Source organism: Scomber japonicus, chromosome 5, assembly GCF_027409825.1.
Source record: "Scomber japonicus isolate fScoJap1 chromosome 5, fScoJap1.pri, whole genome shotgun sequence".
NCBI lineage: Eukaryota > Metazoa > Chordata > Actinopteri > Scombriformes > Scombridae > Scomber > Scomber japonicus.
Window position 1 is genome coordinate 11413186 of NC_070582.1, and position 16770 is coordinate 11429955.

Consider the following 16770-nt stretch of genomic DNA (forward strand, 5'->3'; position numbering starts at 1 on the left):
GGAAGAAGCACTCCAGCTACTCAGGGTTAGGGTTACTGGTCCTAAACTAAAGCACTACTAGAACATAAAGTTAATGAGATATGTTTTAATCCAAAATTAAATGTAGATAATAGCAGCATCAGAAATCATACTACATACCAATATATGTATGTTAATATATGTTTTAAATTCTACAAAAATCTACCAAATAGGACAGGATATAAAAGCAACACATGGCAAAATAAAAGAATATTTATATAATTAAGCTAAAATAGAGTAAGACGGATAAAAACAGGAGAATAAAAACTTAAAGTGCAGGACTATCTATACTAATTCTGATTTAATAAAAAGTAATCGGAAACAGAATAGTGTAGACAACCCAAAAAATATTTTGGTTATTCATATTATAAGTGGGAATTATCTGCATATGTAACAGATCTGGAGGGCTGGCCTCAATAACTTGTGTTATACAATGCAATGCTCTGCAGAAAATGTTAGAACCCCTAAAATGTTCAGTATGTGGCAAAAGTGTAACTTAATGATACTTTTGGAAGCTGTGGTTGTAAGTATTGTTGCACTGGACTACAGTACATATATGATATTATATTAAACACAATGCATAACTTTTGGAGGACAGATGAGAAACAAAATAACACAAGCTCCTTAGTAGCGGAGTGGATTTTTTAAAAACATTGCACCACCTCTGTTGCTCAAATCTCACAGTAATAAAACCTGCATTGTGTTAAATATTTCTGGCACACTGGATAAACACGTGCCGTCATGTTGGTAGTTAATTAAAAGTTAATTAAACCCTTATGGGAAACTTTGGACAAAGAACTCATTCAATCAACCCCATTATTAATCTGAATGTGATTTATGATGAACAGATAGAGCTTAACTGTCTGCTGTTTCTTCACTCATGTTATAATGCTCGCATAAGCCATGTTTTTATTTTTTGCTTGTGGTTTGATATTGATTATACATAAGTGTAATGTATATGATCAATACAACCTAACTCTGAGCCCAAGGGGTCCAAAAAGATATGTGAATATGACTTTCTTCATATTCAAGAGAAAAGAAATACAAGTGAAGCATCCCCACAATCTCCAAGCTGTCTGTTAAAATGAAATCCAGGTTGTGCAATAAAGAAGAAAAAAAACAGGAATATGAAACTTTATACCTGAAATAAAAAAATGTGAGGAAAAAATACTGGAGGTTTCACAATCCTTCTGTTACAAGCAATAACAAACAAAAAAATGACGTGGAAAAAAAACCCTTTCATGTTTGGTTTATTCATAATAATTATGCCATTACACATATTTCACATACTCTTCCAGACATGGTGTTACTCACAATCTCATAATAAAAAATAGCTGCACTCTGAGTCGACGTACAGCGCATACTGTAGGATTGTTATATTGTTATGTAAAGAGAAGGGCACACCTGAGAGTCAGGTACCTGGTCTGGGTTGGCTGATGCTCCTCCCTCCTCCTGCGCAGCTCCGCTCAGTCTGGCAGAGTCTGTGCGTCTTCAGACTAGTTCAGCTGCCACGACGCAGAGCGCAAACAACCTGCGTCCACTTCTATATTATCAAGACTCTCGTCTCGCTAAAACTCTTTACTATGACCACGACTACAGAAAATGTGTTTTTGTCCGCTTTACAGCCCAACAGCTCCGTCACCACCTACGGGCTCCCGTCAGACATCCAGCTCACTAACGGCGGCCCCGTGTCGGACGAGGTGGCCAAAGCGCGGCGCGTCCAGGAGCAGGTCCAGATGAGACTGGCGCAGAAGTCCACACTTCCGCGTCAAAACGGATCAAGTACACACTACGCGATGTCAGGTAAACATCAACAAGTCTCTTTCTTTACTTACATTGAAAAGGCGCTTCACTAGCTGTATGCTCTGCTCCGGGACAGTATTCCTGCGTTAGTCTGAGCTGGGTCAGAAGGGACAAATGCAGGTGGTATCGTAATAGTTTTATTAGCTGGCAACCTGTCTGGGCTACAGAGTCTTATCAGTCACTCTTTTATCTCTGTTTAATTTGACTCCACATAATTGAAATACAATTAAAATTTGATAAGTTTGGCTGTTTAATTTAACTTCAGCAGGGAACTATTGCTGGATGTTCGCCACCAGATACTGGAAATCCCCATGTGATAAATATATGTTATAATCCTGTTTATGATTTCAAATATTAACTACCCACCCCCCACCTATGCCACACAACTTTTCATAGATTGTGAACATGAAGATTATTAGGGCTACAATTGAAGACTATTTTCTAAATCTCAGAATACCAAAATATCCTCATCACAAGTTCCTAGAGCCATGGTGAAGTCTTCTGATGTCTTGTTTTTTCTGACTCACAGTCCAAAACCCAAACATATTCACATTTAAGAGACTTCAAGCAGCAATCATTTTTGTTGCCATTTTTTTGTATGACAAAATTACTTAAAAGATTAATCCACTTAATCCACAAAGATTAACAGATTAATTTTCTGTTGAACAACTAATTGTTTCAGTTCTAGAGATGACTAAAAGTTACTTTCCTTTTCCATTGATTTTCCTGGAGCCCAACTCAAACTTCTCCAAAGTGACTCATATCAGTGAAGCAGCTTTTACTTTCATGTGCACAAGTATGCATGCATTAATACATATAATTGGGTGTTTTTTTTTGTACGTGCTTGTCCCTGCTGCATTGTTACTCGTCCAGTCAGCTTCTCTGCAGGTTCATATGAACATGAGCTGCCACAGTGCATCAATCTAAACTATGGTGTGTACCTATACATGAGAAAGGGTTAATGTGTAACAGGCCGAAACAAGTGCTGCTTTCATGAAAGTCCCTGATAGCAGACTAACGTGAAAGCCTCCCTCTGTGGTATTGGGTTACAGGTCTTACTCAGCTTTAAGAGCTGAGGGTTCAGGAGATGCCTGGGTGATGACATTGGCATGAAAACCAGCTGTTGTCTGTGTTTTAAGACGTCATATTGTCACACAGTGTCTGTCTGAGCGGTCTGGCCACACAGACAAACTGTAGGTAGTATTATCATGTAAGCGAGAGGGGGAAATATTTGATGATGAAAGTAGCTAATGTAGAGTTTTGCATTTACACATTCTTGTCTTGTTATTGAAATCTGTACATGCCTACAACATGGCCTTGCTTGTTGCTGCATGGTGCATGAAGACATTCTTTCCCGTCCCATAATTCATTGTGTTCAGCTAAACCACAGTGAGCAGGTAGAGCAGCTCGACTTCCAGTCCTTGTTTGTATGACCCTCCAAATTCTGGGTTATGTGAAGAGTTTTTTTCTCACTCTTCTAGTTTCAGCCTTTCCCCTGAGGCACCAACAATACCTGCCTCGACAGCACACCTAAAACATGCTGTCCGTGGCTTTTTTAATGACTAGAATACTTATGTATACATGACATGTCTGCTAAATGGAGCATTGTCTGTTTTTATCTCTATTTTACTTGGCAAACACTAGTCAAACCTTATCACCATGCATAAAAAACTAGGTTGAGTATGATGTCTGCCCATCCTTTGCCTTGGGGTTTGCTGTGAGGAAGACATATTTGTAAAATATACATCCTCTTTTGAAACCTGTAGAGGGAGAGAAGATTTACTAACAAGACAACAGGGGACTACTGCCATTTCAGTTGTCTGTGGCTCAATACAGATGCACATGGTTTGAGACGGTTTACACGTGAGAACACCCAGGGAATACGCTCCTCCTCATGTATCTAAATGCTGCCTGCAAATGTTAATTTATGACAGTGACTAATTAGTGTTCATAGGTGGAAGAATCTCAGCAGAAAGAGATAGTGTTGGGGGTATTAGCGAGGAGTGTGCGTGAAGTCCTGGCTTTGTGAGCAAAGTTAATGACATGAAAATAAAATAAAATCCTTACTGAAGATTTCTGGGTGTGTTTCCTGTGTTGTAAAAGCTCTCAGGTGTGTTGGGCGTTGCTGGGGTTGGGCTGGGGCCGGGGCCAGGAACATGTGAGTCATTCTCTATACCAACTGGTTTGGTGTGCATGTGCGTGCGTGTGTGAATGCCCTAAAGGCATGAAGCCTGGAAGCAGGTTCAAGTCTCCCCTCTGCTCACATGGCAAGTGTGGCTACAAATATAAACATATCTTGATTTATTAAGTTTCATCAGATCACTGCATGATTTTACTTATGACTTTTAGTTGCACTCTGACAACAGGAGCTTCTTCATTGTTTGGACTCCCTCGCGGCAAGGGATCATTATGTTTTGAACTGTGGTCTTGATTTAACACCGAGCATTCAAAAAGGTGCTTTGAAGGCATCTTCAAACACTGGCTGCTGGTTACTATGTCGGCAGTGTGACTTACAGTGTCTGAATGGTTGAACAACAGTTTGATTGATTGCTATAAAATGTGTGTGTACAGACAATTATGTTTCCTAGACAATGAATCCAAAAGACGTTTGATGATCCTCTGATTTTTTTTTCTTTTTAATCAAATGTCTCGACCTGTATGTCTCCCAATTAGGAAATTACAGGGTGTACAACTGACTACTAAGAAAATATTTTGACATTTAATGTAGAAATCAAATAAACATAATGACACAGTTAGTAGATACATACAGTATAATTATCAGGGTTTGTTGCTTTCAGTCGATCCAGGTGTCTGAACGGATGAATTGTGACACGAGCCAACATTTTGCTGCATGTCTGCCATCACAGTCACAACTTACCTGTTAGGTCACTCTGTGTTCTGGTACAAGAACAAAACTTTCACACACTCTGTGTTGAGAAAGCAGAGTCTTTGTGTGTCAGCTGTAAACTCAACAGTAACCAGAGACGTCAGACCGGGTGACTGTGTGTGCAACTGAATCTTCAGTGCAGCAGGGCACCTATTCAAACAGACTGTGTTTCATGCAAATCATTGCTGTAAATAACAAGGCATGATACCTCGGAATATACGTCATTCTGTGATTACAACTACAGTCACTGTGCTGCCCTTGGTGATTTGAGTTTTTTTCCATGGTTAGAGTCGGTCCTCTACACAAAAAAGTGGATCTCAGTCATGTTTAAGTTAACTGACATAAATAGCAATGTATTAGCAGACTAGATAAATATATATTTAAATGCAATGAGCTCATAAAAGTAAACAGGATTACATTTTCATTGTTGTGTCGTTATGTGCAGTAACACCATCATAGGTCAGGGCGTATTATTTATGTATGTGGCAGAGCTCAAAACTCAGTTGACATAACAAACACAATTAAAAGTGTTCAAGACTGTTGGTTACAGTATATAACCTTAACTCCTGGTTAAGGCATTTATCAGGATAGACAACATCTTTTCTGCTTTTTCCATGATGTCTAAACATTAATGACTTGTTATTTTTAGAAAGACACATTACAAATATGCATTACATTTCTCATTGCTGACTAGTGACCTCACAAGTGTCAAAGCAAAGAAAAGGCATTCGTCACATTTTCTGTCCACACTTGATCTCTCAGCAGTCAGTTCAGACGCACAGTCAGCAGCTGAGTTCTGAATAAAGACAAATGGAAAATGCTTAATTGCAAAAAGAGAACATATTATAAATACTTCTGACGCAAACACAAAAGCAAAACAGGAACAATGTCTGCAACTTCACGTCAAATACCCCCCCCCCCTTTATTTTAACTGTGATACACTACTTTTAGAATTAGGGCGTTTTAATCATGAAATCCCCTGGAATGTGCTGATGAAGTTATTTGCTGAAAAACTTTTAAAGAAGAGACAAATGTTCTTCTTGTTTTTATAAGGGATGAACATCTTAACAATTTACATCTAAGTGTGACTTTTTTCACATTAAGTTTTATGAACTGAGGTTTTGCTGTAAGTTTTAAGATGTTTCAACATGTAGTGTTCAGGGTATGTTTTGTTTTTTGTTTTTTACAATTGTATCATTGGTATCAGTGTGATGTTGCATGTGGTCATTATGTGTCATTGTATTTCTTTTCTTCATCTTAGATTATGGCGGTTCTTCAACTATCAAATATCAGACCTATAATCCAGGTTACAGCTCTAAGTCGTCCTACATGTACTCAGGCTCCAAAACAATGGTGAGTACAACATCATCATCTTACAATTTCAGCATGTATTGACACGTATCCTGGAAATAGTGATCTGGTTATCCAATGTGTCATTTAACTGGATGATCAAAAAAAACTCCATCATCACTGACCCTTTGCTGGGTCACCCAGGACTCAGGATGTGTGGTATTTCACAGTAAACTGTGATGAGATCAACTCAGGGTTTTCAAGTCCACCCTCTAGATTCTTCCATTTTCAACAGGAAGACATTGGATTTGCGCCACAAATGTTTGAGCTCTGAGTGTATTCAGTACGTAAAAAATACCAATGTCAGGAGACCTGAATTTGCATTTTAGACTTCCACATTCTGTCCAATCAGAGACCATTAAAAAGCTATTTTCTCCAAAATGTGTGAGTCTTAGAAATGAATAAGACAGATAATGACAGAGAGTGTGACCTTCGTTCCATCAGTGGTAGTCACATCCCTGTGATCAAATTTTGAAACCACTGTTATTCATATGCAGAAACTCATATCAATGTCATCCAGACATACAGCACACTAGAACATAATGAGTAACTCTGCTGTTATCATTCATTGTAAAAATTACTCCCTTCTTCATCTTTAGGGTCCACGAATAGCCCAGAGGTCAGCCTTCAGCTGCCAGTCTGCCAGCCCAGTCATGACCCAGTTCCAGAAAATCAGTGTCGGGGGTGGAGGAGCTGGTGGTAGTAGTAGCGGTGGTTATTACCGAGAAGACATGCGCATGGGCAGCTACCAAGGGAACGCCAGGCAGCAGAACCGAATGGACCTGGAGACCGCCTCCCTGCATTCACTTAGGCAGCCAGCAATGGTGGCGAATGCCTGGATGGCTGATGGCAGCGATGCTGGCAGCATGGTTTCTGACCGGGATGCCACCTACGGCCGCCAGTACTCTCAGAACACAATGAATGGCTACATCAGCCAGGTGAGGCAAGGAGGCTCCATGACTTTCCAGGCACCCATGCGCCGATCTCTCAGTGGCACTCTCTCCCGTGGCGGAGGGATGGGAGGAGGAGAAACGGAGGTCATCCAGCAGCAACATTCCTTCAAAGGTCCAGCCCACCGCACCATCAGCAGGATTAACAACCGAAACCGGATGAGTATGGTCTCCATGGCTGGTCCCATGCAGCAGATGTCATCAGGTGGGAGCACCTATGGCGGACTGGACAAGGTCGACCGAGGGTTCATTGCATCAGGAGTGTCCTCTGGTTCCCAGGGGAACCTGATGATGCAGCGTCCGGGTACCCTGTCACGTGCCATGTCAATCAAAAGCATGCAGAGTGTGGGCAAAGGTGTGGACATCTACAATGGGCAGATGGAGATGGGAGCTAGCATGGGCAACCTCAGTGGGTAAGAAGCTTACGTCTCATTGTTTCTGTTCATACGTACACGGATTATGTTTTAATTTACATTACATTATGATGTTCTCATAATTTAACTATCAGATCTTAATGTGAAATTGTAGGCTACATATGCAAACCAGTATTTGCAGAAAAAGCCTCTGTTTACACTTGGTTGGTTAGGTTTTATCAGCTTCAACAACCAAACTGGGTAGATGATTGGGCTGACTGAGGAGATTCAAGGACAAGGCTGGAGACATCCTGTATTTTTCTTATTGTCTCTAAATCTCATGAAAAAAAACAAACAATAAATGTATCCTTCTATTAGAGCCACAGAAAGAACCACATTGTTGCACGGGGTTACATTACTATAATGAACATGGGGATTAGTCAATCACACATACATCATTCTGCTGCCATGCAGTACGTACTAACTATTTACTTAATTCAATTCAGAAAATTTTATTTGTATAGCGCCAAATCACAGCAGAAGTTATCTCAGGACACTTTTCACATAGAGCAGGTCGAGGCAGGACTATAGTCTTTACTCTATCCTAAATTGCTAAAGCGTGTTAAAGATCTATGTCCTCAGTAAGAACAAGTGAAAACATATTGAAACATATTAAAAGATGAGCAAACACATTGTTGGATTGGGTGTTTTCCTGGGATTTGTTGTTTATAAGAAAAAAACTGAATATTGATACTATTCAATGGAGATGACAGCTCTTCTCATTCTGGTGACTCAGTTTTTGCTTTATCTTCTTTTCGTCAGTGACATTCTAGTGAAATGGGATGCATCAGTATGATGCTGTCATAACTTTCATGTGTCAAGTGTGTGATGTGAACAGTGTATTTCCTAAGATCTGAGGATTGGGAGATGGCTATATAGTAGCAGAACTGGTTTTGGGTGTGGCCTCTTAGTTTCAGGCCTCACATTTCACACTTCCCTCAGCTTGTGGTTAGCTGAGCGGATTGGCAGACCACTGTGTGATTTAGAAGGGATTCAACAAAAACCATATCATATTTGAATAATTACTGTGGCTACTCTGTTGCTTTGTACTCAAACACCCAAATGGCATATTTTGTGCAACCATACATAACAGCAGGATAATGATATGATTGAATGTTTTAGATTGTTTGGTTAAATTTTTTATCCATTCGCTCCTTTGGCAGGATCAACAGCTTGGACATGGCCACTGCAGTGCAGTACCTGAGAGAGCCCGACGCTGATCTGCAGGTCCTGGGTGCTGCGTACATTCAACATGAATGTTACAATGACAGCGATGCCAAAAATGAGGTACCTCAAAGAGATTAGGCTTATGGTTAGATTCCTCTCAGCCTTTCCTCTACAATCCTCTCAGGCATGAAAATTGTAAAGTAGGCATTCAATGATAGATGTGTCTCCATTTCTGGTGACTTAAAGCAGCTGCAGTTTTGCTACCATTCTGGTGTGTTCCAGTTGTTCAACATGTTGTTCAATTTTATCATCATTGTAAAGATACATGGACTCTTCCCTGTGTAGGTGTTATGTACTGGGGGTTTAACCTCAGATAAGGTTAAACCCCTTATCTGATGTGACAGACATCATTTTGACAATTCAGTCTAGTCTAGCCTAATTTGGCCTGGTGTTCTTCATTTGTTGAGGTTATTTTTGCTCTTAGGGTATTGCCTCTTATTCTGGTTTTACAGTTGGTGATAAATGAGATCTCTGAACATATCTGAGATCCAAATGGTTTCTTATTAAAAAAAGAATAGTTCAACATTGTTCACATAGACATACAGAATCTCATTTATTTAACATGTTCAAAACCAAAATGTAAAAATGAAAAGTTGGCTTTACACGGCATGGTGGCTTTAAGAAGTCACTGCACTGGTAGGCAGGTGTTGTTCCCTTAGGCCCAAGCCAGGCTAGTGGTTTCCCCTGGTTTCCAGTCCTCATGCTTAGCTAATCTAAGCTGCAGCTGCAGGCAGTAGCTATATATTTAGCAGGCAGATGTAAAGGTGGTGTTCAGTCTCATCAATTAACTTTCTGCATGAAAGTGAATAAGGCTATATAAGGCAAACTATTGGTCTGGTCATGGTCAGACAATCGAGTTACTAAAACATTCATGAAAAAGTCCTAAGCAGAACGCTTTTTCCTGTCTTCTGTCCCAAGGTTCGTCTTTACAAGGGCATCGGTGAGCTGGTGAAGCTGTTCAACTCCGAGAGCCAGGAAGTGCAGCGTTACGCCACTGGTGCCACACGCAACCTTATCTACGAGAATATGGACAACAAAGTGGCCCTGATCGACGAGGGCGGTATCCCTCAGCTTGTTGAGGCACTAAAAGACCCAGACGATGAGCTCCACAAGAACATTACAGGTAGGAAAATCCAGGTCCTAGTCATTAAAACATGACACAACATGAAGAGTTGATGTCTAAATGGCTGTTTGGGCTTTGAATATGAATTAGTTAGTCACAGTATTTGGATGCAACATGTTCCTGGCAGTGCTTACTTAGTAAGTCAGTTGTGTCCTTGAAATTCCTGAGTAAACAGCAGCCTTTGAAATTGATATTATTTCATCAAATAAATAGGCAGATGGCAAGCTGTAAGCAGAGACTTTTACAAGAAACCATAGATTGTCAGTTTTTGTTGTTACGAAAGTGTGGTGTGAGATAGTTTGTTTTTTTAATAGGAGACTGTGAGGAACAGTAGTCTTTATTTTAGTGAGTCTTCTGTCGTTTTTTCAGTGCTTGAATTTTTGCCTGTTGGCCATTCACATTTTAAAACTATATACATTTTGTTTCCAGTTGGCTCAGCCTTCTCACCTTTCAGCACTTTTTCATTCTCACAAGTTCAGCTGCATTTATTACTCACAATTTTCTATTGTTAGTATAATGTATTGCCATCACTCACTTGTCGTAGAATTAATTCTTGAAAGTGTAGTTGGCGCACAGTGGAGTTGCAACATACATTTTGAATGTCGCAACTCCACTGGGTGAAAATTATCAAGGCGTATTCAGCGTGTACATGGGGTAGAAGGTTGAACTGACGCTTTTTCTGCAGGGTGTGTGAACACAGTCTAAGGGAGTGTTTGTGAGAGTTGTCTGGGCCTGTGGACCTAGAGTATATATCTGCCACTCCCTTTTATGAGTGAAAGCCTTGTCACTCATTCCTTTAGGCTATCACACCTTGATTCGTATCCATCTTAAGTCTTAAAAACTTGTGTCTGTGTCACATGTTCTTTCAGAAACTTTAGGAAAATCCTTAAAAACAACATAGCAACTGTGCCTGTACATGTTTTATTGGGCAATTTGTCAAAATGTGACAGAGAGGTTTTATCATGGTCTTATTTTTATGTAGTTCACTGTCAGATAGATCCAGTGCACCTCCCACATCATAATCCAGTTTTAGCTTCACTGCCATTTAACTCTCTTTCATGAGTTTTGAAAGACATTTAAGTCCAAGTGCTTTTGAATTTTCTGACCTTATGGGACAAAGGAATAGATCCACGTTTTGGGAAATGCCTTTCATGTCCAGTAAAGAAAGCTACAGTCAGCAACCAGTTAACTTACCTTAGCAAAAACACTGAAAACCCTTTGTCACTTTGACCAGAGCCAGTTTAGATTCTGATTCTCCCTGTTTCCAGCCTTTATGCTAAGCTAAGCTAACCTACAGCAGGCTGAAGTCTTATATTTAAGCTTCATACTCAAGTATGAGTATAACTTATTAATTTAAATAAGTGCAATACAATATGCAATACAGACTGCAATATTTACACTGACTATGTTTATGCGATGACTGTTATATGATTATGTTGTTATATTTTTATACTGTCTTATTTATGTTGTTTGTGTCGCACCACTGAGAGTTTCATTGAAACAGTAATGTTCAATGACAATATAAAGCATTCTGATCTGAGTGGCATCAAGCCTCCCATCTTACTTTTCACAAGAGTGAAAAAGGGAAACGGCATTACTTTAAAAAGGAAAAAGGTAGAACGTATATAAGTTCTGACATCCAGGTTGAGATATTAATCATTAAAGAAGTAACAGAAATATGGAAAATTAAGCAAAAATGCCAGTCTTGCTGACATGCTCCTGGTGTGTTTGTGTAGGTATCATGTGGAACCTTTCATCCAAAGACAACCTGAAGGAGAAACTGGCCAGAGAGATACTTCCTGAATTGACAGACAAGATCCTCATCCCTCTGTCAAGCAGCGGAGATTCTGGGGTCATCCAGCAGTCGCCCTCCGAGGCAGACATCTTCTACAACACCACTGGATGCCTCAGGTACAGCTCATTTATCTCTGTTTTCTCTCTGTGGCTGCAATATGCTGCTTCGTCAAAATGTATTTCTCTCACTGCACCTGTGCATGTTCTTGCTCCCATGACCATATGTGCGTGTTAAGAACTTGTTCTGGCACGACACTTTAACTCATGCGTCAGCTGACAGCTACAGGACCTGTATCACCCCCATCAAATCTCACTGCAAAAATGTGCTGCCCTCTTTCCTCCAGTTTGTTAGTTCTACTTTGTTTGTGTGCTCCCTGGAGGATTTTTGTCTCCAAGTTAAGTACCATCAAGGGAATGTTTGCAATGCTCCCAGCATGATTTGTATCATGTCATTGTGAAATCTGTGCTGTAATGGTGTATTGCTGTAGCACAGTGCCAGTAGGAGTGCAACCACACTCCCAAGCCAAACTGAATTACCGTCTTTATTTCCACTATCTGGTCAAACCAATAACATGCGTGGTTCGAATAGCTCTCTAACCTCTTTGTCATTCTGTTTGTGCTCAGGAATTTGAGCTCGAATGAGAAGACCCGTCAACACATGAGAGAAACAAATGGACTGGTGGATGCTTTGGTGACCTACATCAAGGCCTCGCTAGATGAGAACAAGGGAGAAGACAAGGTAAGACAAGACCAGATGGAGCTACATTGAAGCTGCTTCTGTTAAACAGTGTCTTACTTTTACTATGTGTATGTATTTGCCTGTGTGTTTCTTTAGGGGGTGGAAAACGCAGTGTGTGTGTTGAGGAACCTCTCCTACCAGCTCTACAGTGAGATGCCTCCATCTGCTCTGCTACGCCTGGAAGGACCAACCAGAGCTCAGGACTCAGGGAAGGACTCCATTGGTTGCTTTACACCTCAGAGCAGGAAAGCCAAAAATGTACGTGCACAGGAGATTTACCGATCAGCATTTTGTGTGCAAGGACCAGACCAGCCATCTCATTACTTTCTCCTTGTATTTCTCTTCCCCTAACAGAAGAAGAACCGGGATCTCTCTACTTTCACTGAAGTTGCTCGTGTGCCAAAGGGGATGGAGTGGCTGTGGCACCCTCAGATAGTGGGTGTGTACAACCGTGTGCTGCATCAGTGTGAGATCAATGCCACCACCCGCGAGGCGGCCGCTGGATCCCTGCAGAACATCACAGCTGGAGACAAGAGGGTGAGCACCGAGCCGCACATGAATCAGGCCTCCTGTAAAGCACTCAAACGCAATAATCTCAGTTTGTCTCACATTTGAACCGTGTCTCTCTCTTTCTCTCTTGTCGTCCTGCAGTGGGCTTCAGTGCTGAGTCAGGTGGCTCTGGAGCAGGAGCGCATGCTGCCGGTGCTGCTGGACCTCCTGCGTACCAACAATGACCTGGAGCTGCGTTCCCTCACAGGCTTCCTCCGAAATCTGTCTCGCCATGCCAGAGATAAGAATGATATGGGTCAGTCTTTCTTTGTTTTATCCTGCTTTTGAAATAATTTGATGCCTCTGACTCATCTGTTATACATATTATTTATTTTATAGTATTATTTGTTGTTACACATTTAGGACATATTTCAGTTATGGGTGCATTATGAGACTTTCACCAGTGTTGAATTGAACACCAACATTTTAGATGAAAAACTAAAAACTTGTACAACTGGCTTAGTATCCCAGATGTGAAGGTTTGAATTTCTCAGTAGAAAAAAAAGTTTTTCGAACTTTCAAAGAAAATAAATAAGGGAAAGTATAGATACAGATGGATAGTTTTCCAGGTGAAATATTTGAGTGGGTCAGTTTAACAGGAATGTATTCTGTTGTTTGTTTTAATTTTAGTTGAGTTTTTACAGCCATTTTTTTTTATCATCACAGCCAAAAGATGTTTGATTGATTAGAACTACTGTAGCAGACCATGTTCCCTCATTTTTCACAACACCGAGCTGAGCAGATGTTTGAAATTATACTCTGATTAATACCAAACACAGATGACTTGTTCAGATGTGAAAAATGTTAAGTATTCACAAAAAAAATCCTGACAGTGAGCAAAACATGCTGATTACAAACCATAATTAATTATTTAATTATCCTATTTTAAATCATGTGAGTGGACAGTAGTAACATTAAACATATCATCCTAACAATATTCTATTCTTTATTCAGCCACAAAGGTGGTGAACAACTTGGTGACCAAGCTGCCAACCGACGGACACGAGAAGGTGCCCTCCAGCGAGGTGGTGGTCAACATCTGTGGCATCCTCAATAACTTAGTGACCAGCACATCCGTAGCTGCCAGAGACATCACCTTCTTTGATGGTCTGACGAAACTGGTCGCCATCAAGAACTCTCATGACAGCAGGTGAGTGGTCAACTGATTTTCTGAGGTGTACAGATAGTTTGCATCAGTGTTATATTTCATCCTGCAGTTAACAAAAATGTGCCTGTCTTATCACAAGAGGTTATTTGTAGTGTGTGTGTTAACCTTGGATGAATCATTTTTCCAGCACTGCGAAGATAAAAGCATCCAAAGCAGCAGCCACAGTTCTCAGCAACATGTTCCAGTACAAGAAACTGCACAAAGACTACAAACAGGTAGGAGACACTAAAAATAAGCCCTACGTAATTGGTATTAGTATACATTTGTAATAGTGTATTTCATAACTATCAAGTCACACAGTAGCAGGCTTTAAACATGAGATGGCATGTTGATATATGCTGAAATCATTTTGGTGAGTGGATGTGTTTCACAAGTTGTAGATCAAAGCCAACAAAAAGTGTTAAAAATGATCTTATCATCTCTTATCATTGACTTGAAAGAACTCAGAAAACAGATGCCCTCAATTTTTTGATTGAATAAAATAATGTTTTTAATCCGTTTCAGCTCTCATCTTCACACATTATATTCATATTTAAATTATAATAAGAAAAAACAACTTAGAATTAAATTCAGCTCCTTGAGTCTAAGAAAAAACTGTTAAAAAAAAACTTTTGACAGTGACAGGCCAGAACAACTATTTAAATCCTATGTGTTGACTGCCACAAAGAATTTGAATCCCGGTGCCCCACCCTCATTCTTACATTTGTGTGTGCGTGCATGCATGTGTGACAAGAGAGTGAGAGTGACAGAGACTGTGTGGGTACTGTGTTTTCTGTATGTGATGGATGACATTCCTCACTCTTTCCACAAATGTATTGTCTCGTCAGTTGGCATACGTTCAATAACTATATATCTGTTGTCACTGCTGCTCTTTCAACACTCACACACACACACACACACACACACTCAGTCTTGAGTGTCTGTATCTTGGGCAGGACTAGGTAGGTTCGCTGCCTTTATACAGATCATTGTTTGCCCCTCCCAAGGGTGCGGTGTGTAGCTTATTTCCTAAGGACAAGTCCCAACAAAGCAAAAATGCTACGTACAGTTTGAAATGCCCAAACCGCCTTAGTATATGTTAATAAAAAATATATACTGTACACAACGATAATCAAGCTATTTAAACACTTAGTTACTTATAGAAGTCTCAGAATGAATGAATTTGTATTGAGTTTTGTGAGCTCAAAGGTCACCTCAGTTTGAATTCCACTGATTTGAGCTTTCGTTGACACATCTGCGGTGAAAACTGTAACTCATATTTCATCAAATGCTTTTATGTGTAGTGGTTTTTTTTGTGAAGGTGTTACATGTTTATACAATATCCGTTTTGTTTCTTTGTGTTACAGAAAGGATTTACAAGACCAGATTTTGTGGATACAACTGCCTGAAAGAAAGTGATCAGTCCTGCACTCTACCAGCACCCTATGAAGAAATCTTTTGTCACCTGGGAGCACATAAACCTTTTATACCAATCAAAGATAACGTGGGCTTAGTTTTTATCTGCCATACTTTAAGATAAGAACATGGCTCTGCTAGCGATGGAGGATACACCGGGGGTGAAAAGGACTTCTTGTGTATTTTAAAACTTGATGGACTTCAGTGCAGATGTGGATCCAGCATGTTGGACTGTTGATGGACTCTGATGCAGATGTGTGCACCTTACCCATTTAGGCTCTTTGTTTAAACACTGTATGATTTAGTGTTGAATCAGGGATTTCTTTTCTGTCAGTTTGAAACTGTTGATGGACAATATGACGGAGACGTTGTGCCTTGTTTTCTCACTGTTGCACCTCATTTACAACATGAGTGCCAATAAATATGGTGCTGACATGGCATTTTTGTACATATAGCTTCTCCTTTTACACTTAAATCAGATGTAATGTTTTATATGCTGTACTGTATTTTTGGATAGATTGTTGTTTATAAATGAGTCAGAATACTGAAACCAGAGGAGATACAATACAAATTGATGAAATGTACATTTTAATACATTTGATGAAATCTTGGGATAATGGTTGTGCCTCCATAATTAATTTTTGTGTTTAGTCATGTGCTTTTCAAAGTTGCTGAATCTTGTTATACAAAATGTGTGACATTTGTAATCACTTTGTCAAACAGAACTGATGTTGTTCTGTTTGACTGTTGTTTGTCTGAATGAATTTACGGTGTGTATGTGAAACACAGGGGTTAAATAAGGTTGTATTCTACTTTGTTTTCAGAACAAATATTCCTATATTTGTTTGATCTTTGAAATATTTTTTTAAATAAATGTTTGGTATTTAAAATTGGCCTATTGCAAAATTTGGCACCTTTTTAGATTTGAACCACATCCCTGAAATCTATTTTTTTCAGATTGGCAAGTTCAATATTACCAAAATATTTAGTTTAACTGGTTAGTATTTATACAAAAAGTTTGTTTAAAAAAACTCAAATTGCAACTATTAACTGCTCTGTGATATAAGTGCTGACCTTGTGTTTCTGTGTTTTGTTTAAAGTTGTTTTAATATTTGCTTTGAGTTGTGTACAGGCAGATGTATCATCTGGATATTTTTCAGCTAATAAAGACAGATTTGAATATTAAAATATTGTGATGTAACATGTATGTTTGTGTGTGCAGCTTTAACAGACTGACATGGTGTGTTGGCCACTCCCTGTTTACATATTTGCTCCTGCTCAGACAGGAATAGAGACAGGAATAAAGACCTTTCCTGCTGCACCCTTACTTAGACTATTTCATGGTAGGTAATCT

At 39.7% G+C, this 16770-nt stretch overlaps 1 protein-coding gene across 1 annotated transcript; it reads left to right on the forward strand.

Annotated features, from left to right (window-relative positions):
- The first annotated feature begins 1465 nt into the window (after positions 1 to 1465).
- Positions 1466 to 16595, forward strand: pkp3a (plakophilin 3a). Its single transcript, XM_053319691.1, has 13 exons — positions 1466 to 1821; positions 5970 to 6061; positions 6658 to 7421; positions 8585 to 8708; positions 9567 to 9771; positions 11508 to 11682; positions 12190 to 12304; positions 12401 to 12562; positions 12659 to 12841; positions 12956 to 13109; positions 13808 to 14003; positions 14149 to 14236; positions 15368 to 16595. Exons 1-13 carry the CDS (start codon positions 1602 to 1604, stop codon positions 15407 to 15409), a joined length of 2520 nt encoding a protein of 839 aa, XP_053175666.1. The 5' UTR covers positions 1466 to 1601; the 3' UTR covers positions 15410 to 16595.
- Positions 16596 to 16770: the final 175 nt, after the last annotated feature.

What these genes read in the sequence shown, in the direction of transcription:
- pkp3a (XM_053319691.1), top strand. Translation starts at nt 1,602, where the DNA reads ATGACCACGACTACAGAAAATGTGTTTTTGTCCGCTTTACAGCCCAAC. An exon ending in ACTCAGGCTCCAAAACAATG is followed by an intron (nt 6,062 to 6,657) that starts GTGAGTACAACA and finishes CTTCATCTTTAG; the next exon opens with GGTCCACGAATAGCCCAGAG. An exon ending in ACAGCGATGCCAAAAATGAG is followed by an intron (nt 8,709 to 9,566) that starts GTACCTCAAAGA and finishes TTCTGTCCCAAG; the next exon opens with GTTCGTCTTTACAAGGGCAT.